Raw genomic sequence first — 27,844 nt, 5'->3', positions numbered from 1 at the left:
GCAGATTGCAGTACTCAACCCTATATAAAGTAGATAAAATTGGCTCCACCTCAACTAGATACATTAAGTGCTGCTTACATGTTGATGTATAAGTAATAATAATAATCCAATAATATATACCAATCTGAAAATGGCCATTCTGTGTAATGAGTGCCTTTACTCTTTGATACTCTATATTTCAATATTTTAGTGCCTAAAGTTTTAAACACAAGACTTTTACTTGCAAAAGAGCATGTTTTTGCATGTAGTACACTGGATTTTACTTAAGGACCTGAGTTCTTTTTTTCCACCACTTAATAGATGAAATTCTTTTTTCTTTTTTTTTTTAAATAAAGTAAATTACTTCACTAACCACAAGAGATAGGTAATATCACACTGGCAGGTTGGTTAAATGCTGGTTAATATTATTTAAACAAAGCAACTTGGTCTATGAACCTCTCCTAGAGATAAAGCCACAAAAACACAGCTTTCACATTATTACTTGGTCTTATAAGATTATTTTAGTGTGATGTGCTGCAGTTTAAATGTAGATTGTATAGACAAACTGAAAACAAAATGGAAGTGAGGTTTACCACATACCCATAGCACTGCTGACCTCAGTTTTAGTTTTAAGGAATAAAGAGAACAGAGCTAGATTTGATATAAAAAAGTGTGCAAACAGTAAAAGCAAATAAGAGTTGGTGAATGTGTGGTTTACACACACACACACACACACACACACACACACGTCTCACAATAAAGGTTGTACCAAGTAACAGCAATAAAGGCTAAAACAATACTTTATTAATGAATTCCCATTGTTTATACATTTACACTGCAGTGTAACAATTGATCTAACTGAACAATCATCCCTTGTATAAATCTTGACGGTGCAGCGCACATTTCTTATCACAAGTCCAACTTCAATATGAGGCTGGTGAGACATCAGGTGATCGGGTCTACATGCATGACACGGGCACTAGCATATTAGCCTCATCTAGCAACTAGAAACGCAAGATGTCAGGTAGGAAGCAGAGGGAGCAACTCCTAGCGGGCCAGCATACTGAAGGCAAACACGAAGTGCCAGTCTCACAGAAATGTCCATGAAGAGAAAAAAGAAAGATGTGGAATTCACTTCAGTCCTGTCGTTGGCTGTAACTCAAAGAACAACCCTCTACCAAAAGCGTGGTGATAAAAGTCAACAAAAGATATGTACCGGTAGTTGCCACTTAAGAGGGATGGGTGCCTCCCTCGTTTTCACCCCAGCATTCGAGTTTGTAGGTCTCCTCGATCAAGTGTGATGACCGAAGCTGGATGGGAGAAGTTTTTGGTGTTCAAAGGCAAAAAAAATAACACTACTAGTGAACTGCCAGGAGGCCGAGAGAACCGTAAAGCTACGGTTGTTAGTCGAGCTCTGAGTCAGACTGAGATGCTGCCTTCTTTTTCTTTTTCCTGCCGTGTTTCTTGTGCTTCTTTTTCCTCTTCTTCTTGGATTTGTCCTAAGAACATAAAGCAATCTACATTTAGGAACTGGTGTGTCTTTTGATTAGCATGAAGCTGATCAAAGATACTGGTTTATTTTGGGGGGGGGTGTGGCTATGCAGTCAAGTTTCATACTAGTCAATTTCTGGCAGAGTAGACACATATTGCTGCCCCACCCCAACAGCTAAGAGTACATGGTTTATTTTGAAAGGAACTATGGGATTCTATTATAAAGATGCACTTTATGTACACCTAAGACATTTTAACCCAATAAAATCTTACCTACTATAAATTCTTATATCACAGATATTAGTCTTTACTGTAATCATCTGACAGAAATCAGCATCTATGGCTGTTCTAGATGAAATCCAAAAACTTGTTTGTGCTGTGCAACTTCAAAAAGGAAGTTAAGTAAATTGCTCACTGTGATTTTCTCCTTCTCCTCGCTACTTCTCTTTTTCTTCTTGGCTTCACCCTGTTGGTGGGAAAGGTTGAAATGAGACCATGGAAAGAGGGAAGTCTTGAGCTATACAAAATTCTCAAAATCCCATTTCTTGTGACATTGTTTCACAATAGTGGCATTTCTACAAGCATCTGCAACAGCAAAGGCTGAACTGATCAACAGATTTCTACACCTGACCAAACTCATAAGGTAATTTGTTTCTGCACCAAACTGTTTTCTTCTAAATTGTTGAGCTAAAGTGGTTAATGTGTCCAATTTATGCTAAGTTGTTGTGACAACCACTGCCCTTTCAAAAACATCAGCAATCTGTTTTTCCACAATGAAATATTTACAGCGAACATTTTCAGTTCTTGGGAAACATGAGATCATGGCAGACATGCTTTGAAAGCTATGTAAATCAATTAGGTGGCTTGGCATGGCCACCTTCATATAAGGTGAAGGCTACATTTTTATATGGTGGTGGTTCATAATATAATATTATTTTCCTTACTTATCGCTAACTCGCTCTCCCTCATTCACCCATGGTGCTGCATGCAGAGTTAAAGAGGACGAGTCGATCTGAATTGGTGAACTTGAAGTCATGACCACATCTTCATATAGGCTGACCATGTGTCACACACCAACAGTCTTTGGTAAACAGGAGTTTGCATCAGAGATGGAAACTTAATAAAATGATAATGTCATTTGAATATAATCTAACCGACTCTCCCCAAGGACTCCCTACAGAACATCTGGATGTGTGAGAAAGTGAGTAAGAGTATGGGAGGAAATGTGGTTTATATAGAAGTATACTCTTGTAACAGTGACAAACACAGATTAATCTGTAACCACAGTCTCATTTAAATAGGGCCAATAAAAAATGTTGCTGTATGCTCACCATAAATATGCTTGATCGGCCAAAGGGCTAAAATGATCAACGATAATGTTTGTCTCGATTTAAAACCAAAACGACTAAAATATCAAGTGTCTTGTTGACTAAAACTAGATGGAAAACTCTGACTAAATATTTGAAGGATGCAGGCAAGTAAATCTGATAAAGACACTGTGTGTGGTACTTAAGATTCATTCCCCTGAAATTTGAATTCAAAGAGGAACAAAGAGGTAAAAGAGGAACAAAGAGGGAAAAAGCAGTTGCTAGCATAACAGATTGTGGAGGGGATTTTATATTTACTGATTTATTCATGGCAAGTGAAACATCTGGCATACTTGTAATAAATAAACATTTGTGGCATAACAGAGGCAGTTAGTAAAAGAAATTCTGTGTTAAAGGTTTCCATATTTTTTTGGGGCAAAAATGGTCCAATCAGCTGTTTATTTCCCCTCCCACATGTGAACAATACTTACTACCTCTTCCCCCTCAGAGTCTACAGAGGACTCTGAAGAGGAGTCTTTATAACTTCGCTCAGCCTTCCTTTTTCTTCTGCGGCTCTTGTCATCCTGAGAGACACAGGATTTGCAGAGAAGGGAGAAATACAATAACTTTATATTTCAAAGCCGCACATATCTGTGGAAATAAACATGAGTTCAGCTAAATGATTACCATCAAAAAGTGAGTTACCAACGCGTGCAAACTACCTTATCTTTGTCCGCTTCTTCCTTGATTCTTTTCTTTTTCTTCTTGGGGAAAAAAAACAACATTTAGACTAAATGCTTTCATTGACTGCTTAACTGCACATTTTTACTACTAGCAACCATTTCTACTCAAGTGTACTCAAACAAGGGAAGCCAATTGTGCTGTTAAAAAAAAAAAGAAGAAAAACCTTGCTTTCAGCATCTGACTCTTCCTCTGAGCTGTCCGATGCTCTCCTGGCGGATGACTTCTTTCTCTTCCGTTTTTTCTTCACACTCTTCTTGTCATCCTGTAGAGACAAACAGAAATGTAATCAAACAGCGTAGTGCTGCATTGTGTGTGAAACAATCTTGTGAAGCCACTTCACAGGATTTCTAGGAAATCAGAGCAGCCTTTTTAAAATTGATCGGTTTGAGCTGTATAAAGTCCATTTTGTTTCTGATCATTTAACGTGAACCCATTTACTCCAGATATGCCAGCTATCACAAACACCCCACTGCTCTTCATTAAAACACTAGGAACTATTCCTGGAATGAACCTACAACAGAGAAGCTGACAGATAAATCAATCAGTGTAGTGTGCCATCAAGCAGAGCAGCTTTTTGTCTTCATTTCAGGAGGACCGTGCCTCTTAATCACAGCTGTTGGATTCTAACTGTATGAGGATCAGTATTATGATAATGCTGGGGATGAAAAAGAGGCTCCCCAATACTATCCAAACCTTGCAACAGTTTAAGCGTGACACACCCTTCCATAGATATTACACTCAATACTTCAGGACTCTATTAAAATCCATTAAAAGAAATGGGTTTGAGAATATACAATTTGAATGATTCAATACAATTACAATACAATTTAGTTCATAGTCTTTGAGGTTTGGGGTGAGGTCTGTAAGATCGCAGTGATTTGGAAATAAACTTTGCAATCACACACCAAAATTTGGTAGGACTTACCTCATTTTCAGATTCTGAGGAGGAGCTGCTGGAGGAATCAGAACTCGATGAAGAGGAGGAAGATGAAGAATGCTTGACCAAAACACAATGAAAGCAGGGTCCATTAGACTTGAGGTTATTTGCTTGTTTTAAAGACCATCTCAGAGAGTAAGGTGTGTGTGTGTGTGTGTGTGTGTGTGTGTGTGTGTGTGTATGTGTGTGTGTGTGTGTGTGTGTGTGTTATGTCAGGGATAATGAAAAATGTGTGTGTGCGAGAGAGAGCAAGAGGGTAATGTGGCCATCAAAATACTGGAGGTCTCTCCTCACCCTGTTGGATTTCTTCTTTTCTTTCTTCTTTTTCTAAAAAACACAAATGAAAAGCCACCGTGAGTAAAGATGAGTTTTAAGAGTGAGATCGTTCAAATGTTCAGTAAAGGAGCGATAACGTACCTCCTTTTTGTCTTTCTTCTCTTCCTTTTCCTTGTCTGTTGTCTTTTTGTCTCTCTCTTTGTCCTTGTCACCTAACAACTTCTCTCGGTTTTTTGCCAGTTCTTTCTTCCATCTCTGGGGGAAAAAAAAAATAAAATAAAAAAAAAAACAGAAAGTTTTTTAAAAAAGTATTACTCTACTACTTTGCTACTTGTTCTCCATATGCAGTTATTCTTCATACTTGGATGAAAGTGTAAGTTTGTAGCATAGTTAAAAGATTGTAATAAGTGTACACATTATTTTTGACATTCATAGCTAAAATTTAAAATAATGTGAGGAAAGATGGTGAACATTAAAAAGGTCAACATGTCAAGTCTACATGCTAGAAACATACCTCGTTCATTTTATCCTCAAAGTCAGCCAGGGCTCGAGAGCCCTTCTTCTTCTTCTCTAACTGCTCCTTTAACTCTTCCCTTAAGAAAATGCAATAAATCAGCTGTAATACAGGGTGTTTAGTACAAACCGAAGACGTTCTTCTCAACACTTCTTCTCTCAACTTTCCCCCCATGCAATGTTTAAAACTGATCCACATTTTCATCAACAGGAATTTACAATAAACAGACAAAGCTCGACCCTATTCACTTCAAGAGATTTGGGTTTGGTGCTTTTAACAAAAGAAGATTCTTGTGTTTTCCATTTTTTCTATAATAGTAAAGGAATTTAATACATTTTAGTTTAACATGCTACATGACACTTTATGTCCCCTTTAATTTTAATATCTTCAAAGCACATTTGTCTTTGCATAATGTAGAGGAAACACTCATGCTAGCAGTGGACTGTAACAAATAATGAATTAAATGTGCCCCCTTGTGGCTAAATTGGATTTACTTTCATTGAGAACAGCCCAATGGTCAGAACTATATCAGATATGTTATTTTGACATTTTAAAAGTTAAGATTTGAGGTATCCTTTGCAGTGGGGAAAAGGCCATCGAGTAAAAGCACTGGAAACTGTACAAACTCAGCAACAACACTTTAACAGTTTCCTTTCTTTGAGACAACTAGAAACTCTGTGCTTGCAGAAAGCACAATTCTTTATGGACAGCGCACTTGGTAGCAGCTACAGTTTCATTATGAGACAACCAATAAACATAAATACACACAAAAGAGTTGGATAATAATGTTGGCAGTTGAATCTATATCATCTACAATCGTGTCAAGGGGGCAATGAATGAACCGACCCCTAGTTTGCACATAGCTATCAAATTCCAGAGGACCTCCCTCTCTGCTCTCCATCAAGCAGCGCTTCATCCCTGAGATGAGAGCACCCAGTCTTGGAATAATCCTGATGCTATACTAACTATACTGACCCAAAATCATTGGATACAACACTCTTAAAAAACGTGAAAAGCGTTTTTATAGTATTACACCGAATTTGAACAAGCCAATGTCACTCAAATTCCATATGCAGGATAATTGTAAAGATGCATTAAATACCTTTAAGTCCATTATGCTGTGTTAATGAGTACATGTGTTATTACATAAACACAGATTAGAAAACCATCATTAATGTATAACAGTCAGAAATTTCAGTTGGAATGCTGAAAACCATTTTGTCTGTTGTAAAAAGTATCACTTGTCCTAAAAGCGACTCTCATTTCCCCATGTAATATCTTACCCACAATATTACAGAACCCACATTCTCAACAAGTAAAACATACACCAATAAGCTGGTGTTAGTTTTACATTCTCTTTATCAGTTTATCTACCTTAGCCCTTAGATTACATCCGGAGCTATCTGTAATGAGACCCATGAACTATAAATCTGCACCCATTACCAATCAGTGCTTGAACAGGCCAACTGTGATAATAGAAAGACTAGAAAGAATGCAACAACAGGGGAATGTTGCTATGAGAAAGATGTCTGTCAGATTTGATCTTTTATTACAAAAGAACAATTATTTATGTCAGTGAATCCCAATGAGAAAGTATGTCCTTTACTCACCATGTTGGCCGAGGTCTGCTTAAATAATCCTGTATGGTTGGACCAGAGTTCTGTACAGGCCCCCTGGCCCGTGCTGCAGCAATTGGGTTAATGTAAGCCTGACACACCAAACAGAAGAAGGATTTTACACACCACTAATGGAGGTGGTTGAAATAAACACTTTTTTATTGCTCTTTGGTGTCTTCTGTTTACTCTTGGTGGGTGCCCATAGATGTTAATGGGTGTAGCTTAGTGTATATCTATACAAGAGTATATCTAGATACTAAGATTAAATAGTATAATGTGATACAGTTCTACAGCACCACATACATATTCAGTATAAGAATATAGGTCAACAAGTCTCAAACAGTTTTAACAAAAACTGATTCTTACAAGATCACTTAATATAGGACTTGAAGCAAGGCTGCTCTATCAGTACACCAGTTTTAATTAGGTGTACCTAAACTATCAAAATGGGCGTACAAAACGTCTTCCCGGCGATGCTAGTGGCCTTATTAATAGATTAAATTATCTAAAGAATACATCGCATGAGAACCAAGGTGCAACAAGATGATCAACTTGGCAAACGCTAATGTTAACAATATACCTTGACCCAAATGAAGCCAAACGACAGGGTAATATTGGTTTACCTTGTTGTTTGGCACTTCAATTTTAGTATACTGATAGTGTTTAGGGCTGTATGTAGCCCTAAAAGCATGGACAAACACTGCACAACATGACCACGTCAAAACATTGCCTAAAATACTGTATGCTAAAGTTAGCATTAGCTGCTCGCGCTCCTGCAGTAGTGCTATTGAGCCTATGGCTCGACCTTTTACATTAGCTATAATGCACCAAGCAGTTAAGACCTACACAATAATGCATAAATAATCAGAAAACATTTAGTTGCATTTCCGAAGGAGATGTGCTAACGCGCGGCTTAAATGACTACTGTCTAGGCCTGGTATCAGAATACCTGGCGGAGGTATACATTAGCTAGCCAAGGCTAGCTGCTGCGCTAACGCTGTTTGTGTTTAGCCTAGCTCGCTTACCAAATGTAACCGCGTATCAACAATTCCAATCCAAATTTTAAACTGTTAGTGTCACACAACTCACCACTCGATTGTCTCTTTTGCCCATATCGAGTTAATAATGAGGAGAAATGTCCAACAGGGAGAACAACCATTAGTGTTACCTTGCTAACATTGACCTAGCCACATCAGGCTGAGTTAATGGAAGCTCTACTTCTCTGCTGCCTCTTCTTATTCGTCTTTGAGGTTCTGCGGCAGCTAGCATCCCGACTGTTGCATTACTGCCATCGTTCTTTTGGTCGTCTACTTCCTTTGATTTTTACGGCGGGTTGCAACCAATACTCATGCATACCGCCATCTACTGTACTGGAGTAAGTAGTATGAGGTATTGTCCCTGACCTATTTCACATCATTTGGTAAATAAATAATCTTACATGATAGTTTTATAAAACAAAATCTCACTAAATTGTATAGTATATGCTATTTCACAACAGCTTTCTGTGTATCCTCTACCTTACCTCCTTACCCATCTTTTGAGTTAGTCTTCTACCTTCAATGTGCAGTTCTCTAATTCCTTTTCAGCAGCCCAGTCTCTTGAGTGCATTTATTGGCACACAGTGGAGCCTTTCCATATTGTGGCTCACAAGCCAGCTTGTTTATAGTGGAACAGACTAACCATAATCACCATTAAACACAAATTAAATGATATAAAAAATATTCGCCCTTTTAAAAAATGTGTTTTTGTGCTAGTATGAAATAGAAGCAGAAGACTGTGGCAAAATGCAAGTGTTAAGTTCACTCATTCCAAAAACAAATTCACTCATTAATTAATCACACAAACAAATGAGCCCAAAACAACATTCATAAAAAGCTGCTTTTTATTCAGCTGGTGCAACACAATAATAAGACACCAATGCCTGCATTCATACATAAGTATAACGCCATGATTGTGGTGTTCCTCGTCTCCATTTAATATGTTAAAAACAAATGTGACACAGGAACATATGTGTAATCTAAGTTTATATGATGGATCAAGCTGCGTTGGTTTCAACAGTGAAAGCTCTCAAAGCTCAACAGTGGACTTCAGTTTTATGATACAAGACGTATTAGATGAAACGTATTAGAAACTGATTAATTCATAAGAAAAGCTTACAGTGATTGTATCAAGTGTAATTAGACTAAAGCAGTCATTATTTTAATTGTAAACCTCTATGCCTAAAGTATTTGGAGCTTTCATTGCATTGTATGCACCACTGACACCAGATGAGTCTTTATCAAATAGAAAATTCACACAGTGCTTAGTTCAAGCAGACAATACATGGATCTAAATCGTGTTCGCCATCTAACAATTAAAGGTTGCTGGCAAAAACAGTTCATACAGGCAGTTATCTTCAGACAGTAATGACTACAGTAACATATAGGTGATAAACAGGAATGACAGTAGACTATGATCAATGGCATGATCGTGGAACAGCTTGAAAGAAAAACCTGAAGGAGATGTGATGTGGTCAGTTAGTAGCCCAAGGATGTGCAAACTGTGCCCAAAAGATTCGGACGCCCATAACAAGAACCTGAGAAAGTTAGAGAGTGTGTCTGTGTGTGTGCTAGCAGCACTACCTGTTAAGAAAACGTAAACCAGTGTTAAAATGTTACTGTTCTGCAAGAACTACTACATACAAAAATACAACTCTGCATAACTTGCTTTTTTTTCCTTGCTTGTAAAAACTGAACTGTAAAATAAAGCAAAAACTGTACACAAAATATTTGTGCATTATTTTCATGATAAAAATCCTGTAAAGTTCGTAGTCACTCTCAATCCAAAGTAGATGAAATTCAACAAGCACCCACAGAAGCCACCCAACATTTTCAATAGACAAAAATATTCTTGCCATACAACATTCCACTGACCCTCGCTACTCTACGTCTATCCATTTTTACGACATATCTATGGGCTGACGATGCACGTATCAAAAGTTTTCTATCATTACAGCTTGTACTTAGCACTACATACTGTACAGTACCAATGCCTATCCTTTATACATTCCTTACACTGTCAAACTATTCTTACACAAATTCTATTATCATCTAGAGTTGGTGTAATTGGTGTAAGAATATTATATGCCCCAGCATCTTTAAAAAAATATCAAGAAACAACTTGATGAAAACAAGCATATAAGACTTGTCAATAAAATTAAAATTAAATACAGAATATTGGCGGCAATACTATGCCAAATGTTTTCATGTTGAGTAGTGCTGGTGGGACTTTCTCCACCTATTGCAAGCCTGTGCATTGCTGTATCATTCGAATAGTAAATAATAATTGTATTTCATAATGATAAAAGCCCATGATGGCAGACTAAAAGCAACTCAGACCAAATGAGTGGCAGGAACTTTTCTATAAGGTTCTTTCATCATTGTCTCAGCACCGATATCAGCCCATTATGATGAGTCCCTTGAAGAGCGCAGAAACCATTAGAATCCCGCTACTGGTCTGCAGTTACTCAGGACATCCTCAAGGTGGCAGTGATATAATACATACATAATTGGAATGATAAGTCACGACATGGCAGTGAGTGGTTGGCTTGTGATGCCCAATAATGTTTCAATAGGTAGGTGTGTACATGAGTGTGCTTATGTCAGTGGTCGTGCACACACCAAATGTTGTGTACATGTCTGCTCGCAGCACACACCCACAATTAAGCATAAACGCAGGTGAGATCCACGCTGTCCACACAGGCTCCTGTATGGTCTGGTCCCCCAGGTGAAGAGGACTCTTGCAAAGCTGAACACTGGTCATAAAGAGGGCCTCTGCTTCATGGCCACTACAGGCCTCCCATCCACCACTACCAGTCAGTCTGAGATGCAAGTCTCTTTGCATTGTTAACACAGTCGATCATCAACATTTAACAACCTAAAAGCAGCAATTACAATCCATCATTTCATGGAAGGAGGATAGCTTTGTGCATTGTTCAGGGGGTGAGAGCGTTGGTGTCATCTTTCGTGACACTATCGTTACCCTCTTTTTTCTGAGTACTTTCCCAGAGCGTTGTACATTGACTATAAAAAGTATTTGCACCCTTGGTCTTTTTCATGTTTTGCTTTTGAGTTTATATACAACATGGAATCACAGTTGATTAAGCTTTTTTGACACTGATTATCAGAAAAAAAGTCTCCTTAATGTCAAACAGAAAACAGGTCTCTACGAATGGATTTCCCCCCTCTTAACTACAACATAATTTATCACTAGTGCAGCCAGAAGTTGAATAATAGGCAGTGATGGTGATCCCCTGTGTGTAATCAAGATGTGATTTTTAGTTGAATGCAGCTCCTGCGGGGCCCAGCAGTCGACATCAACTACACTATGAAAACAGAAACACCAAACCAATCTATAACAGGGTTATCAAAAAGGACAAATCAGTGGAAGGATACCAGTAAACCGGGAAGGAAGCGAGTAGGGAGCATAGTAAAGTCAGTCCTTTACAACAACAATATGGTACAAGAATTTCAGGCAGAACTTAAAGCTGCTGTTCAGTCACGCTCGCCATGCACCTTGACAAATCTAAAGCCCTTTTACAAACAATAAAAATGGCTCTATTCAAATGTGTAGCACCGAAACAAATCAAACCACCTACACTTGCTGTAAGTGTTGCCAAAGGCACCTCTACTAAATACCGACATGAGAGGGTGAAAGCTTTTGAAATCATTATTTTGTGTTCTATATTTGTACTTAAATTTAATCAATTTCTACAGATTAGTTTTCATTTTGACATTTAAGATTTATCTGTTGATCAGTGTCAAAAAATGTTAATTAACACACATTGATTTACCGCTGTAAAAACAATAAAACATGAAGCAGACTGTGAAGCAATGAGCTGAATGCTTTTTATAGACACTGTAAGGGATTATTAGGGGTGAAGGAGGACTGTCAAGCAGTCCTCTCCTCCATAGTGGGCTTGTTGCTGGGGATGGGCTGGGCTGCATACACACTTCTACTGTGGCTGTCCACACTTTGAAAATAGGGGTGACTCAGCGCAGCGAAGGCCGATATCCTCCTGGAGGGGTTGAAGGCGAGGAATTGCTGCAGAGAAGAAAGAGATAGCAAAGCATAAATAACCCAAAGAGAAGAACCAGCATAATGATTTAATGGATGTATGGTTTTATATCAAGACTTTTTGAGCAACACTGAGGAGAGCTATCCACCATTAAGAGGGCCCGTCCTTGCTCGTCCATGTCCGGAACCAAGTCTTCTATTGGCTTAGGGGGCCGCGGGGTGAAGGCACTCTGTGGTAGGGCCACCTCCTGGGGCCAGTCCTCTGCTGAAGGCACCCCAACGACACTGTGGGATGATAATGGTCATCAGTGCCACTCCAATTCAGATCTTTGCTAAAACTGTCAAAAGGTTTGTGAAGCAACTGACAGTTTTCCTGCGTGCCTGTTGGGAAGCTTTGGAGGGATGCAAAATGGTGCTAATAATATTCACCCTAGCACAGTAGTATAACTTCTTCTTTGTTGTGTGCACACCCAGTCTTATATTTAGGCCAAATACAGCATTATAGATTCAGTTAAGGAAAAATGAAAAGTATCCACACACTTTTAGTTACAGAAAATTTTAGTGGACTGACTTTTGAGTGATTTTTATGAACAGTACAATAAAGTTTTGGGAAGCTTAAATCCAGGTTGGGCATTCACACTCAGGAAACAAACAAGACCTCAAAAGCTACAACAGGAAACAGAGCTAATAATACTTACTCAAAAATCTTTCCCAGCTGATCAACATCTGAGTTTCCTCGAAATAGTGGTCTAGAAAAGAGAAAATTTACACAAGTCAATGTCTATAAACAGTATATTGTGCTGTAAAAACTCTTACTGAATAAAGGGTAAAATGCATTTTGGTTAAAAGTGCAAAGCATAAATTCTAATATGGGTGTTAATGCTCACTATCCCACGGTCCACTGTGGACGAACAGCCTTAAAGATATAAGCTTTTGGCTCAAGGCAAAGAGGAATGTGTGACTCTGATGTGAACGTTTGAAGTGGCCACACACTCACAGCTCCATCTCATGTAGTCAGGATTGTGAAGCAGTGTTGGTAGTACCACTGAAGAGGGGAAGGAGGGAGGGATGAAAGGAGGGAGGAGAGCGACAGCAGGACTGCTGGTGGTTCCTGTGGCTTTGGGCCGTCTTTGGATGCCCGTGGGCGGCCATGCCTGCGCTGGCACCCGCACAAATTCCAGTAGTCATCATCAGCACAAGCCTGCCGGCCGCCGCACGGGACAGAAAAAGCCTATTTATCCCTCGTGTGTGTGTGTGTGTGTGTGTGTGTGTGTGTGTGTGTGTGTGTGTGTGTGTCTGCTTTTGCTTTCTCTCTGTGAATGTGTGTAGGAAAGTGGGAGGGAGAGGCGTGTGAAAGAAGTTGGATTATTCTAACAGAGAAAAGGTATGGGAACTAGACCTTCCTGCTGAAGTTCCTCAGAGAAAATGAGGAGGTGGTGTTGTCAAAGAGGAGACTTTCTTTGAACACTAAAGGTGCCATGACATTTAGGCTAAATAACAAAACTTTTTCAAGTAATTTTCCCAATATGCTAACTAAGGACAGTATGAAATGCACTGAGGTCTAGAAGGAGACAGAAAAGTCTTAAGCTTTCTCTTTGTTATATTCTATTTGTTTGAGATGATCAGCCACCAGCAGATGTCAATGTAATGCAGGATACTGACACATAGGTGTGCTTGTACGCCTGTGTATATGCATTCTGTATCCAGGCCTCAGTACAGTTCAAGTGCACCCCACTTAACTGGAGTCAACACAGACTGGCTAGCCACCATGTGTTCCCTGTGTTTTGCCACTTGCAGGAAGCTTTGCATAGCTGAACACCCACACTTTCCTACAGACTCAGGCACCGGGATATTAGTCACACAGGGGTAATTTTGCACATTTTTACAGTGACAGCAAACTCTCTATCACATGCTTCAGTTCGGAAGGGGAATTGTAATACAGAGTTTGTTTCGCTTATTCAGAAATAGTATCCATGACTAATGGATGTCCCAGTGTTTTATTTCTTTTTACTCTTGCACCACTGCTTTAAACGTCTGACATTTAAACAGGACCACACCACATATGCAGGTCTTTTGGGGTAAAGCACTGTGCTGAGGTTTGAAAGCCATTTAAGATCAGACCAAACCAGTTCTGAGTGTTGCAAAGGAAGAAAAAAAAAATTCACCTACAGCAAAGTCATCATGCCAAAACAAGTAGGGCTGATAATTCCAAGAGGTCCATTTTTAAACCTGGAGTGGTTTGTTGGTTTGCTGGAGGGGGATAACTGGATTCACATAGAGCTGGCCACTGGCATGCACACACAATCAACAGTTGAGTGCAAACGCACACACACGCACGCGCACACACGCGCACACACACACACACACACACACACACACAGGCGTACAAATGCACACACAGGCGTACAAATGCACACACGTGTGCACAAAGGGGATTGTTTCCCACTCAGAGATTTGCACGTGCACATACGTGTGTGTGTACATATGCACAAACATGCACAGACGGATGGCAGCGAAAGGAGGACTGAGACTGGGTTGGGATAGGCAGCTGAGTCACGCTTCCTTTAGTGCCAGCACGGCTCTGTCCCACATTCCACTGAGACAACCTCTGGAATGTTTGTGTGTGTGTGTGTGTGTGTGTGTGCGCATGTTTGCACGTGAGAGCGTCAATCTGTTGGGGTGGGAAATGGACAGAGAGAAAGAAATAGAGTGTGTGTTTGAGTGTGGTTTCTTCATGTGTTTAAACCTGAGTCAGTGTGAACTGGGTGGACATGTAAGTCTGTGCTGAGTTTAGATGTATTGCAAAAATGAACGTAAGTGTACGCAACACACGTGCACGCAACTGTGCGTTGTTGTGGATTTATCAATTGAGCGCCAAACTGTGAGAAAGTCAACAAGGATGTGGGGCTTTTCCCGGACCATTAACACAAGACGTTCAGCTTTTTTGATTGGGGGAATGTCAACAAGCAGGCGCTCTCTCTCCCCCATTCACTCAAATCATGACTCACCCCAACACTATCCCAGTCATGCAGATGCAGACTTGTATGATATTTGCTCAGATTCCTTTGACAACAAGCTCCCAACTATTCTCATTACAGTACATAGTCATTAAAAGAGTTTTTTTTTTTTACAATGGCATGTTTGACGATGAAAGTGGAGAAGAAGGTGCTTGGGGGGGAAAACCTTTGAAGTTTCGTGAGTCATAAGAACATTTTTTTGAGGTTAGATGTGTACTTTTCTGACCTGCAACATCAGGTGATAAGAGTGAACTGAGGCTGTCACTGGCTGGTGGGGCTCCGGCATGGGGCTGAAACTTACACTCCCTTAACACTTACTAGCTGTGAAAAAATATTTAACATCTACAGATTGCTTATTTTGTCTGGCCAGCTTTCCAAAATCAAGGGCTAATCCATTTAAAATAATTTAAACTAAAGCAGCAAGTACTCTCATCTAAGAAGGAACACACATATGTTGGACTATTTATGAATTATCAAAATTATTAGCAATTAATTTTCTGCCGATAGATGATTCGACTAATTGTTCAGATGAGATTTCTAAGATGAAGTAGTCATTCATTTCCAGAAAAGGAAGTCACTGTAGGTACCACTTATTCTGAAAGGCAATTAAACCACCAGTGAGCTCTTATCTGGTTTGTTGTATTTGAGCTGTCAACAATTATAATCTCCACTTCAACAAAACTGCAAACCAATAAACAGCGTTTTCCCATCTTCTCTTGTTCTGCACTCTCCCTCGATCACCCTTTCTTGTGCTTTCTTTCACTGCTTCGCCCAGGTGCCCTTTAATCTCTAGCAGGTGGCCTTTTAAAAAGCCATCTTAATCACCTGCAGAGAGAGAGAGAGAGAGAGAGAGAGAGAGAGAGAGAGAGAGAGAGAGAGAGAGAGAGAGAGAGGGAGTGTGTTCTCTTTATGGCCATATCTGCCTTGTTTCCACCTTAAGGCAAGGTTGGACAGGTGCCAGACTGACACATATACACACACCAAAGCTTTTTACAGCTTATTGTGCCAGGGTGAGAGAAGAGGTACCCTAACCCAGACAACAGACAAACACACGCACGACACTTGGAAACACAAACAGACGCACACGCACGAAGACACACACACACACACACACACACACACACACACACACACGCGCACACACACACACACACACAACTATCAGGAAAGTGCAGCAGATTCAGATTGTGCCTGCTCTTAAAGGGACACTACCTAAAAGAAGGACAGAGCTCCTCTTCACTCATTACAAACATGTCACTGTTGGTTTATGTCAGTTCCTTATTATCACTAAGATTTTCACTTTAAGTGACACCAATTCTGTTTAAACATTAGAAAAGGTAACACAGCCATGAAATACACTTTGTATCAGTTAACATATGTTGTGTGAGGTCTGAATAGCATTATGTGTGAAAATGTACCCAACTGCCACTGACCTCAAGACTTCACTGAAGTATTATGTGCAAACGTGACTGTAAATACATTAACTAGCAGCCTATACTCCAACTTTACCTGTTCTTTAAACACATGAGGGTCAGACTCGCAACTGCAAATCTAAATTAAACTGATTTTTTCAGCATATAAAACAAATCAAATATATCTTTTCAAACCTAGCTCCATAAACATCCATGGCAAAAGTTGGAATGTTGTCTCAGGCTTAAATCATATCCTGGCGTCTTTAAATCCATGGCTGGGCTGATAAACTAATGATTATTGTCATTATTAGTTAACCTGCTTATTATTTTACTGATTAAGGGTTGTGTGTATAAAATGTCAGAATACAATGGAAAATGCCAATCACAGTTTCTTGAGGCCACAAAATTACTTGTTTTGTTCAGCCAACAGTTGATGTTCACAACTGAGAAGCTGGAGTCAGACAGTGACATAAACAACTGAAATATTATCTAAATCGTTACCAATTCATTGTTTGTCGATCAACCAATTCATTAATCAAGTAACTCTCTCAATCCAATCCAAAGAAACAGATTTAAAAAATGGTATATAGGAGTATTAGGCAATGGGCAACAAAGACTGAGTGAAACCATCTGTAATACTCTGTAATGACACTCTGACACCACTTTATCATCAAATTCTTATTGACCTACGTGGGAGATACCATAATGTCAAACACCGCGTGTGGTAAATGAGAGCTCAAGTGTTTTCTTTACATAACTGAGTCACATATAACAGTAATGAATTATCAAAGATCTTGTTCTCAAAGTAAGAAACTAATCTCATAAAAAGTAGCCCCTGTCTCTCAACCTCCCTTCTGTTGGCCCATCTTAATGTATTGTATTTGAAAACACTTCAAGTATAGATCTCCTCTGAAATATGCTTATGTGTCACTATTTTTACAGCAGACTGTTTCATATGGCCCAACACTACTTTAAAAGGAGAGAGTGGGGAAGAACACAACAACATCAGATAGTTTCCAGTGGAACATGTTTTGTCTGGATATCACACCAAACACCCCCAAGTTACCAAAGGAGTGAATGTGGAAAACATTGTGTGCAAGTTTTCTGGCTAACAACAAAAGTATTTTTTTTTTTAGTCGACAAAATAACCTTGAGACTCAAACAGAGCAGAACGGCTTAAACACACCATGGCGCCATGTCCTATAGGTGTTTAATTAGACATGTGATGGCTGCCACTGCCAAAGGATATGAAGCATATCATTTTTATCCTCATTCAGTGCCCCCCCTTCTGCCCTGTATGGAAGCATCTGCTGTCATTATATTTCACCACTCATTTATTTGTCACCCGTCTGTATACCACACAACTGCACAATCTCGTCACCCCGTGTCACCCTGTACCCAACAGAGCCTATACATGCCCACTGAGGCCCACATGCAAAGCGTGGGGCGCTGTGTGTGGCTGTGCATGTTGGGGTGTGAGGACGGTTGGGGAAGGAAGCACAATTTAGAGGCAGGGCTGCTCGTCCTGGCACTCAGCCCTACCTCAGAGAGACTGTTCTTATCTACTCCAAAGCACACCACTACAAGCTGGCTAGACACCAGTAATTTGTTGATTACAAGAAACATTTCTAAACAGACTATGGCTCATAAATATTAACATTAGTTTCAGGCTATGATGACACAATTTGTCCATATGCCCTGGAAAAGTCTTTTTTTCCTTGCATAAGCTGGCAGTTGAACTTTTTTTTTTTTTTTTTTTTTTTTTTAGAAAAATGGTCCGTTATTAGCCTGGCTCTCCAGTGTGTGAAGTTCGTTAGACCACAAACTGACAAATACCTATACCAAGAAGCAGAATCTAGACTTGCATGCTGCAACCACAGCAGAAAGTCTGTCATTACTGTAATGGTTTGATAAGCCAACCGAAATGTGATTCCTCAATGCTCACAACGCATCTGACAGGTGTCATTTGAGGAAAACGCGACAAGTAACACCCAAATAACTGATTCTGTAACGACGGCTGTGGTTTTTTTTCCGTGAAAATATAACATATAGAATATAAGCTAAGATAAAAAGTGAATGCAAAGGAATAGAAAAGTCTTCTCTGTGGAATTCTCTTGTTACCAACTTTGTCTTGGACCCCAGTTTGCATCTCAAATATGGATACCATTGAGAAGAAACACCAGGTCAATAAAATTTATCAACCACAGATCTGGGACATCTCTTCTAAATAATTTGTATCAGTATTCATGTAAACAGTAAAACCACTTCACGGAGAGACAAGATGGCAGATGGCCTTCAGTGATAATCGCTCCATATGGAGAACTAGTCACAAGGAAAAGAGCATGTGAATGTGTGTATACAGTGTGTACACATCCCTGTAAGGTCACTGATCATAATCTGTTGTTTTAACAGTAAATGTGGTAAACCCATCAGCAAAGGAGGCACACTGCCTGACTGATGACTCCATGTAATACAGCCATTTTCCACTGCATGATATCTACTCTACTCTTTTGGTTTTCCATCAGGCAAAAGCTGTGGACAGTACCTGGTACATGGTACTTTTCTTGTATCACCTCCACCGTGGTTCGAAGCTAGCTGGGGTGGTACCAAAAGATGACGTGAAGACACTGCAGACTACCGATTTGGCCAGAGAAAATCGTCACTATGTGAGATGGGACAATCTAAACAAACCCGCCATTTTGCTATACTTTTAGTATGACAACCCACAAAACTACGCCGTGGTCAATTGAGGAGGTACAGGCATCTCTCTGTTTGGTGCCCCTTCGATATCCTCCATTCTGCATGTGGGTCACGTTGAAGACGACGTCAAAATAGCTTCGAGCAACATCTTCATAGTAATGATGCTGCAGGATATGGTGTGCAGTGAGGAGAGAAGTACCTGGTCCCCAAAGTGAGTAGAGTTGAGTAGAGTACAATTCATGCACAAAGCAGAGTAAGTTCACTGTGGCTGATAAAGAGTGAGCTTGTTGAGGACATTGTGCTGATGCAGGTCAGTGAGTGTGTGAAACTGTTTCCATGTTAAAATGGTACATGCTAATCTTTTAATAAATCAGTTGTCAGTTGCGGAGGTGTAAATGTTTAGTGTGATTTCATTGTGAAAGCGGAACAGTGGGTGAATGAAGGGATAATTTGAAAATAATGATGTGTGAATAGTGGTAGCTTGGTTCCAGGCCTCTAAATCGCTGACCACATCTCCAAATTTTTCAGCCCCACCCCCCCACCCCCCCCACCCGAGTTGTAATTGGTCTGGTGGTGTGCTCACTGAGGGATGCTTCACCAGTTCCTCAGAGCTTTCTCTACGATGATCTCTCCCTTTCCCAGAAATGCACCGATAAGCCTACACAGGTGTAAAACAGTGCACCAGTGAACTTTTCAGTCTGAGAAATGACATCGACATTTCAGTCAAAACAACTCAGGTTGGCTCCGAGTTCTCTGCAGCTCTCACCTTCTCCTGAACATCTCAGCGAAGATGCAGCCGACACTCCACAGGTCCACTGGTGTAGCGTAACTGGACTGAAGCAGCACTTCTGGGGCTCTGTACCACAGTGTCACCACCTAGAACAAACACACACACACACACACACACACACAGCAGAAATCCATAAAGACGTTTATTGTCAAAATTTACATACACAGACACAAACATAAATTACTTCCAGTTTTTTCCCATGTAGTTTTACCTGCCAGCAGCGCTAGGTAAATGTCACCGTCTAGGGGGCTCATACACATGCGCACACACGCACACACGCACACACACACACACACACACACACACACACACACACACACACACACACACACACACACACACACACACACACACACACACAGAGGGTTAATGCTTCTCTGCCCCCATTTTAGGCTTACGTAAGACATGAAATCATATCTGGCAGGACATGTCTCCCTACTCCCGTTTTGGTGTACCCACATCACACAGTCTTTCCACAGCAATCCACCAGGGACAGACAATACTGTACCTACACATACAGTATACGCGCGTCTACGTGGTGTGCAACCCATTACATTAATGAACAATATACTGGATTAAACCTGGCAGATGTGATGTCTACATGAAGAGGTAATGGGGTTGACTTTAACTGATATCAACAACCCCACCCTACCACTTCTTCCTGCCAAAATAGAAAAAAACAAAACAAAAAAAAAACTACCCAACACTTCCTGTCTTGTGTCAAACAACCTTGCATCCACCTGAGGTATAATGGCAGCCATTTTGTGCCACTTCACTCTAAGCATGGTTTCCACATTTGTCCCTGTAACTCTATGGGGAGCTCTGAATGTGTGTGTGTGCGTGCGTGCGTGCGTGCGTGTGTGTGTGTGTGTGTGAGAGAATATGTGTAGCCATAGCCTGCAGGAAAGCAGCAGTATTGTTAACAGCTACAGTAGGGAAAGCCTCCAGACAAAACTCAGTGACCCCTAGTAAGAGAGTGGACTGGTTCCAGGTGCTTTCCTAAACTCCAGATTTTTCCAACAGTTTTTGGCTGCAGTCCCCCCTTCAGGCACTGCAGAGTGCTTATCGGGATCTTAGAGTCGGAGGCGAATGTTTGTAAGCAAAAAGAGAGCAGTGTCACCTAGATATCTTTATTAGCTGGCTTGGACTCACTGCAGGGGTATGAGGAAATGATACCCTGATTAGATGTTATCCACATGCTCGTATGGGTAATATGAGAGCAATGATCTTCAGAGGATGTAGATGGCCAAATATGAACTAATAAAGAGTGAAGCAGGTCCTTGCTTATGTGCTCAAGTGCCTCCTGAGCTGGAGTCAGCACACGCATAACTTTAAGGTTCAGACTTTTGGAGAGGATTTCTTTCACTAGGGGAGGTCGGATGATGTATTACATGTGTTGATCAGTGATTTTAATCCTGCCAGGAAAACACGTGATTTTTCTCCCTGTATTTCAATAAGCGCACTTGTTGGTCTTTGCCTAATTTAATTCCCGTTATGTTTTAGCTATGCTTGTGGTATGACTCTATCTATGGCAAAGTCAGCCAGGTGGTCCACCGCTTGGTTCCATACTGAAATATCTCAACAAGTATTACATTTGTTGCTAAAAAAAATTGGACAGATATTCATGATCCCCAGAGGATGAATCCTTCTGACTTTGATTATCCTCAGATTTTTCTTCCAGCGCCACAGACAGGCTGAGATTTGTGGTTCAGTGGACAACTTGTGGATGGATTGCCATGTAATTTCCCACAGACATTCACAGACTCTAGCGCCATCATCAAGCCAAAATTTCAACATGTCCAAAAACTTTGATTTATAATCAAATACCTGCAAAACTAATGACATTCCCATCAGCTTCAACTGTACTTTGTGGTTGGTGCCAAGTAACCAATGTTATTCATGTTAACATGCTAAACTAAGATGGGGCAACTGGTAAGCATTGGCGTGTTAGCTTTGTCACCATAAGCATGATTGCACACTAATGTTACCATTTAGCTTTAATCATCTAGTCAAGTTTCAGGGCAATATCTTATTACCCACCTAGGAATTCAATGCAAAAGAGGCTTTATTCATAATCGTAGCGTAAAGGGAAGTTATATATATCTGAGCAAAACCTGCAATCCGACCAAACAGTACCCCAAGCTGGAATTCTAAAGCAAGGCACAGTCAACACTGATACTGATAAGAGGAATAAAAAGTTCAGTCACATTTCTTTCTTCTAAACTGAATGACGCTATTAATAGAGCCGGGGGCTGCATTTTGCAGATGTGTGACACTTTCTCATCTCCTGCTTCCTGCTTCAGTGGAAATAGGGAGGAAGTTGAGGCTAGTTGGCTGAGATGTGTCGGCTCAGCCACGTGACCAGAAATGAGATATACACTGAGAATGAACAGACTGACTGTTAAGGTCACTGAGGATTTTTAGAACAGAGAAACCTCAAAGAAAAAACATGAATGGAAGTTGTACAGCTGCCCATATAGTCAGGTCACCAAATGTCATTGATGTTTTTTTTTTTTTTTTTTAACAATTCAACACTGCATTGCTTTCATTTTTGCAGGAATTTCTTTTTCTAACTTTCAATGATTTTAACTGCAAGTTCTCTGCAAGTGCTCCACTTAATATCTAGCCGGGGCACATCACATCTCAATTTCACCTCTACCATTCAAGACTTGGCTTTGCTAAAAGCATCAAACATTCAAATACAAGTCGTTTAAAAATGGGGATGGATGCATAAGTGACAATATGACCCAATCAGCACCTTCCTGTATCTCTTGCAGCTGCAGGCTCAAATACATGTGACTTAAGTCTACTACATGGAGTTTGTAGCCCTGCAGAGCCAAAAGTCAGGGCTCTGGTGAACCCACGCTCACATCAAGCCTTCTAGGAAGAACCACAGATCTAGAGCTCAGGGTATATCCGCCTCAGTGCAACACAGAGTTATTCGAAAACCTGGCCACAACTGCAGATTAAGGCATATATATCACACATGCATGCACTCACAGACATACCGGAAGATAGATGTGTTAAGGTTAATTGCAATCTGAAAATACACCCGACTACTTACACTGTCGCATATTGTTTTAGTAGTTTTGGTTTTGCAGTGAAGCTTCAGCAAGGTGGTCTTTCACTCCATCCTGCATTAAAAAGGAACCTGCTGTAATTGTTTCTTTTTCTGTCAGTGAATACCATGAAAAGACCAAAACCAACAATGCATTAATTCGTCTCTCAAAATTTTGACTTCATTACTCTGTAACCTCAGCCCATTTGCCCCTACTGAAGGGTGACAAATATATAATCTTTCCTAAACTTTTGGGTACAGTAGGTTATTTAGTGCATGTGGTTCGAGACTGTTTTCAGTTGCAGACTAAAATACACTGTTTACACTAGTTAGTATTTACAGTACCAGGATGATGTATGTGGCACTGACTCAACATAAGCTACTCATCATAATAAAGGAAGATGCCACAAAGTGCAATAGTGTGGCTCATGTATTACTTTTAATAAGCTATATCAGGCTTTGCCTACGCAGGCAATACTTTTTAGTATGACCAAATTGTTCTTGATTTTGGTCTTTTCAAGAGATTTGCTGAGAAAATAAAAATCACTTTACTCTTTAAACTGAATAAGTATCCAGCTATACTTTGATTTACCTAATGCCTAATATTCTCAAATCATTAACTGCCTGCCGCCTCAAATGGCTCATCTCAAACCTCAGATTTAAAGCTTCAGGGTGCTCATTTTCATTTCCAAACAAACAGTCTACTGTCAGCACTGCTTTCCACTCAGCAATCCTCCTCACCCTTTTCTTCCTACCTCCTCCCTCTCTCCTGCAATCTCTTGTTCCTTCTCTAGTCTCTTTCTCTGTCTGTTTCTCTAAGCCCCTGAGTCTGTAAAACACATATGTCTGAGACGCAGTTAAGTCTACATGTAACAGATGGAGAGCCTGTAATGTCCATGAATGCACTTTGATCATACACATAGTTTCACACTCTCCACAAATACTAAAGGCTCAAGTCTGTTATACTGAATATCTCAAAACTATTACCCAGACAAAAGAACATGCTTTGAGTCATGTCCTAAACACACAACTTAATAACCGTTTACAAGGAGATGATAACACATCGTCAGTTGTAAAAAAGAAAAAGGACATGCTCCAATTGCAATGTTGCTTTTTTCTGTCCTTTCCGTTCCTCTTCTTCCAACCACGTTTGCATTCCTTCTTCTTTGGCCTCTCTTTCTCACCCCTCTCATTCTCTGTTCTGCTTCACATATCCCTTCATTACCCTCTCCTGCTCTCCCTCCCCTGTCCAGGCTGCATGAAAACAGATACAGACTCATACACAGAGTATGTTGGACAGTCAAGACACAGAGACAGTGAGTCAGCCTTAAAACTGTGCAACAGTGTTTCGCCCTTAGGTCAGCTGCTTTGCATTTTCAATCCGTCTCTCTGCCTATCCAACACCCCCCCCCCCCACAGACACACACACATACACACACACAACCCCTCCCTCATGGTAACAGAAAAGCTGGAGGTAGTCCGATAAAGCAGAGGGAGCGAAGAGAGAGAGTTAGACTGAGAGACAGAGAGAGTGTGAGAGGCTGACTCCAGATTAAAGGACAACATTCTGGGAATTCCTTTCTGCTGAGAGCATCCTCCCCCTCACCACCACCACCACCACCACCACCATCCTCCCCACTGGTGCTCTCTCCTCCCCGCTCCGCTTTTGGGGAGGAAATGGCTTCTCCTGCCCCAGAGGACCTCCAGACCTCCTGGGCTGGACCTCCAAGCCCGTCTGACATGCAACATCCGGACCTGTGCCACCAGCGCACTGCGCATGCACAGCGGAGGAGTATGACAATGGAGTGCATGCATGTGAGCACGGGGGCGTTCGGTTTGTGTTATGTGTGAGCACTTGCACGTGACTATGAGAGCACCTGCTTTTGCCTGGACCAATGCACTTGGATGCCAAATGCTTTTGTGTTTGAGTGTCTGCAAATGTATGCAAGTTATCTGGAGCATGTGTTTGATGTTAAATGGATAATGTTTTTCCTTTTTGTAGATGTTGTAATCATTCCTATTCCTAATTAGAAAACTTATAACCCTGAGAACGCAGCAGCATCTCCTGAGGGCAGCTTCTGTTTCTTACCCCGAGGTTTCTTCATCAGGTCAAGAAACAGAAGCCGCAACTTAATCATGCAAGTCTTAAACAACCTCAATAGCCAAACTTAAAAAGAAACAAAGGTGAATGGAAAAATTATCTCAACAAGTGTCCAGTTTGAAGACTAACTTTGTTCAACTTTGACCTACTGTACATTTCAGGTGCGCATACTTTCAAGTTCATCTCCAAATTAAATGGGTTAGATAATATGGTTAAAGTGATTGGTCAACATTTTGGAAAATACTCATTTGTTTTCTTGCAGAGAGATAAAGAAGAGGATTGATATCGTTCTCATGTCTGTCCACTGAATATGAAACAACAGCAAGGAGAAGGTTTACCTACCTAGGTAGCTAGCTCTATCCAAAGGTATTAACATTTGCCGACCAGCATCTAAAAGCTCAATAATTGTATATGTTCTTTGTTTAAAACAGTAAAACCAGAACTTTTCAAACTTTGTACAGAGATAAACTGGCTGTTCCCCCTGCTTTGACTGAAAGCTAAGCTAATTGTCTGGTGGCTCTAGCTACATATTTAAAGACATGAGTGATATTCATTATCCGTAGTAAAGCAAATAAACATATTTTCCAAAGTATTAAACTATTCCTTTCTGACCCCTTTTATTTCTTGACTGATCAGATTTTGTTCTGGTCATGTCCTGGATCTAATCAATGACTCTCATGAATACAAACCTTTAATAACCTAAAGAAATCATAAATACTATAGAAATAAGAACCATATTGTAATAAACCAGAATTAGTCTTCAAATCATGGACTTGTTAAGAGCCACATTCATTCATCCCTCACCTCTATCCTTTTTTTTTTTTTTTTTTTTTTTAAAAAAATCGACTCTCGCCAACACTGTCATGACACAAGCGTTGTGTCACACTCCATATGGATCTTTACAGTGACCTGATCCCATGAGGATGACTGAGGCCGGGGCTAAGGGCTGCAGCACCGGAGGCACTGGGGCTGATGGAGCTTGGCCAGGGGCCCGTGTTTACATTCTCTCTCACTGAGGAAGCTCAGGATGAAAGAGCACCACTGCACACACAGACACATACCATCTACACGCACACTTGTAGACAAATCCTTCGGATGCAGAAGAGGCTATATATAACTGTTGTTGATTGAATCAATAAGAGAATGATTGGAAGTTTAAACTTTTGACAGTTACTGACTAAAAAGGAATAAACATGCAGTGCAGTTCATTCTCAATGGCTCGAGTGTTTCATACTTTGAGTGTTAAGATAGAATTTGATTACATTCCTGAAAGCAATCCACCTCAAATTAAAGCCTTCCTAAGTGAATCTCAGAGGAAAAGCGATAAAGGCTACACATTGTATAGGAAGGCCACATATGGGAGAAGCAGCGGATGTTATAATAATAATAATATGAGCAAAACTATGCACTCAGAGAGTACAGTGGAGCTGAGGCTGTGATGTTGTGTCTCCAGAGAGGCCCCATTCGAAGCTCCAACAATCAGCCATGTTGTAAACACCATTATTTCACTCCTCCCTCACTTTCCCTCTTTCTCTCTTTTGTTCTGCATAAAGGACAATTTACAGTCGCAACAATACTGCTGTACTGGGCCAAGAAAGGACATAAGGAAGGAGAGAAAGAGGGAAGATTTAAGAGAGAGATGGGGTGGGGGGAGAGGTAGATTGAGACAGAGGGAGGGAGGGAGAGACAGAGTTACAGCGCCAGAAAGAAAAGTGCAAGAGCAGCACACAAACTGTATACAGTGAAACAGAAAAAAGGGGCACCACAACTGTTGCCAAAGTATGCACAGCGTACAGGAATGCAGCATGGGGCCCTCGGCGAGCGAAACAAAGACAGCACAGTCAGTGGCTCTCTCTCTCCAGTGCTACCACATCCGCACATCATTAGCTGGAAAATTCCTGATATATGCTGTAATTTTTTCTCTTTTTTTTCCCCCTCCTCTTCCTCTTGCCGTTGCTGGTACAGACAAGGCTTTAATATCCAGATGCCGGTGTGTGTGTGTGTGTGTGTGTGCGCGCGTGTGTGTATGTGTGCACATGCACCATGCGCACACCAATCAGTACCCCCTTTTCCCAACTAGGAAGGTTGCCAAGAGACCGTCGACAATTAATACGGTGAACTGCAGAGGAGAGAGAGAGTGAGTGTGTGTTTGTGTGTGTGTGTGTGTGTGTGTGTGTGTGTGTGTGTAGGGGGACACACTGGAGAACTGCACAGTGCATGTGAGGGTGTGTATTTGTGTGCATGTGTACAAACATTCATAACAATGCAATTGTCTGCGCTTGAATGTGTGTATGTACAGTATATCCCTGCTCATTTGTGTGTGTGTGAGTGAGTGTACCGTGTGTGTTTGCTTATGTCAAATTGGGGCCAGCCCCTTTGCTCCAGCCGGCTGCAGTCAAAGCATAGAGGATGACTTTTCCTTTTTTTCCCATGCGGAGCCGTTTGAGGAGATATCTAAACATTCCCAGAGAGTGCTGCACGTGCTCTCCTGCGTGCAGTGCAGTGCAAGGGTTCCCCCCCTCCCCCTCCCTCTCCCCACTGCTGCCTGCCGGCCTGCTTTTTGGTCGGTCCAGAGTAGAAACACATTGTCTGGCAAAGGAACAGATTCACAGACATGACTGTCCAGCACGTCCTTTGTCATCACTGAGAAATTTCAGTTTCATCATTCTTTGTTTCTGAACCTGCATGTATGATATACTCTGTGATATACTCTGGAGTCCAGAGACATCATGCTTTGAAGCGAGGTTTTCTTCAAATCATTGTCTGAAAGCTCCACTTAAAATAGCAAGTGTCAAAAGGAGTGAAAACCTATTATCAACAAGCAACAATGTTTGCCTGAAAGACATC

General features: G+C 40.7%; 2 protein-coding genes across 3 annotated transcripts in view; both read right to left on the bottom strand.

Moving 5' to 3' along the window:
- Window positions 1–761: 761 nt before the first annotated feature.
- fam133b (family with sequence similarity 133 member B) lies at window positions 762–8,182 on the bottom strand. Its single transcript, XM_022747011.1, has 11 exons — window positions 7,954–8,182; window positions 6,859–6,956; window positions 5,249–5,327; window positions 4,876–4,989; window positions 4,753–4,785; window positions 4,447–4,518; window positions 3,685–3,783; window positions 3,500–3,541; window positions 3,269–3,361; window positions 1,886–1,936; window positions 762–1,478 (listed from the first exon to the last, which is right to left on the bottom strand). Exons 1-11 carry the CDS (start codon window positions 7,975–7,977, stop codon window positions 1,383–1,385), a joined length of 801 nt encoding a protein of 266 aa, XP_022602732.1. The 5' UTR covers window positions 7,978–8,182; the 3' UTR covers window positions 762–1,382.
- Window positions 8,183–8,744: 562 nt separating this feature from the next.
- cdk6 (cyclin dependent kinase 6) overlaps window positions 8,745–27,844 on the bottom strand; it is a 35,065-nt gene continuing 15,965 nt past the window's right edge. For both annotated transcript variants that reach the window (XM_022747012.1, XM_022747013.1), the window contains exons 5-8: window positions 19,815–19,924; window positions 12,618–12,668; window positions 12,069–12,204; window positions 8,745–11,946 (exon numbers count right to left, since the gene is read on the bottom strand). In XM_022747012.1, the coding sequence (XP_022602733.1) occupies window positions 11,794–11,946; window positions 12,069–12,204; window positions 12,618–12,668; window positions 19,815–19,924 (450 nt within the window). In that variant the 3' untranslated portion in view covers window positions 8,745–11,793. The remainder of the gene's footprint in view (window positions 11,947–12,068; window positions 12,205–12,617; window positions 12,669–19,814; window positions 19,925–27,844) is intronic.

Source organism: Seriola dumerili, unplaced genomic scaffold (assembly GCF_002260705.1).
Source record: "Seriola dumerili isolate Sdu_G_001 unplaced genomic scaffold, Sdu_1.0 BDQW01000110.1, whole genome shotgun sequence".
In the NCBI taxonomy this organism is placed as follows: domain Eukaryota; kingdom Metazoa; phylum Chordata; class Actinopteri; order Carangiformes; family Carangidae; genus Seriola; species Seriola dumerili.
Note: the sequence above shows the minus strand (reverse complement) of the source record. Positions and strands in the feature narration are given on the sequence as shown.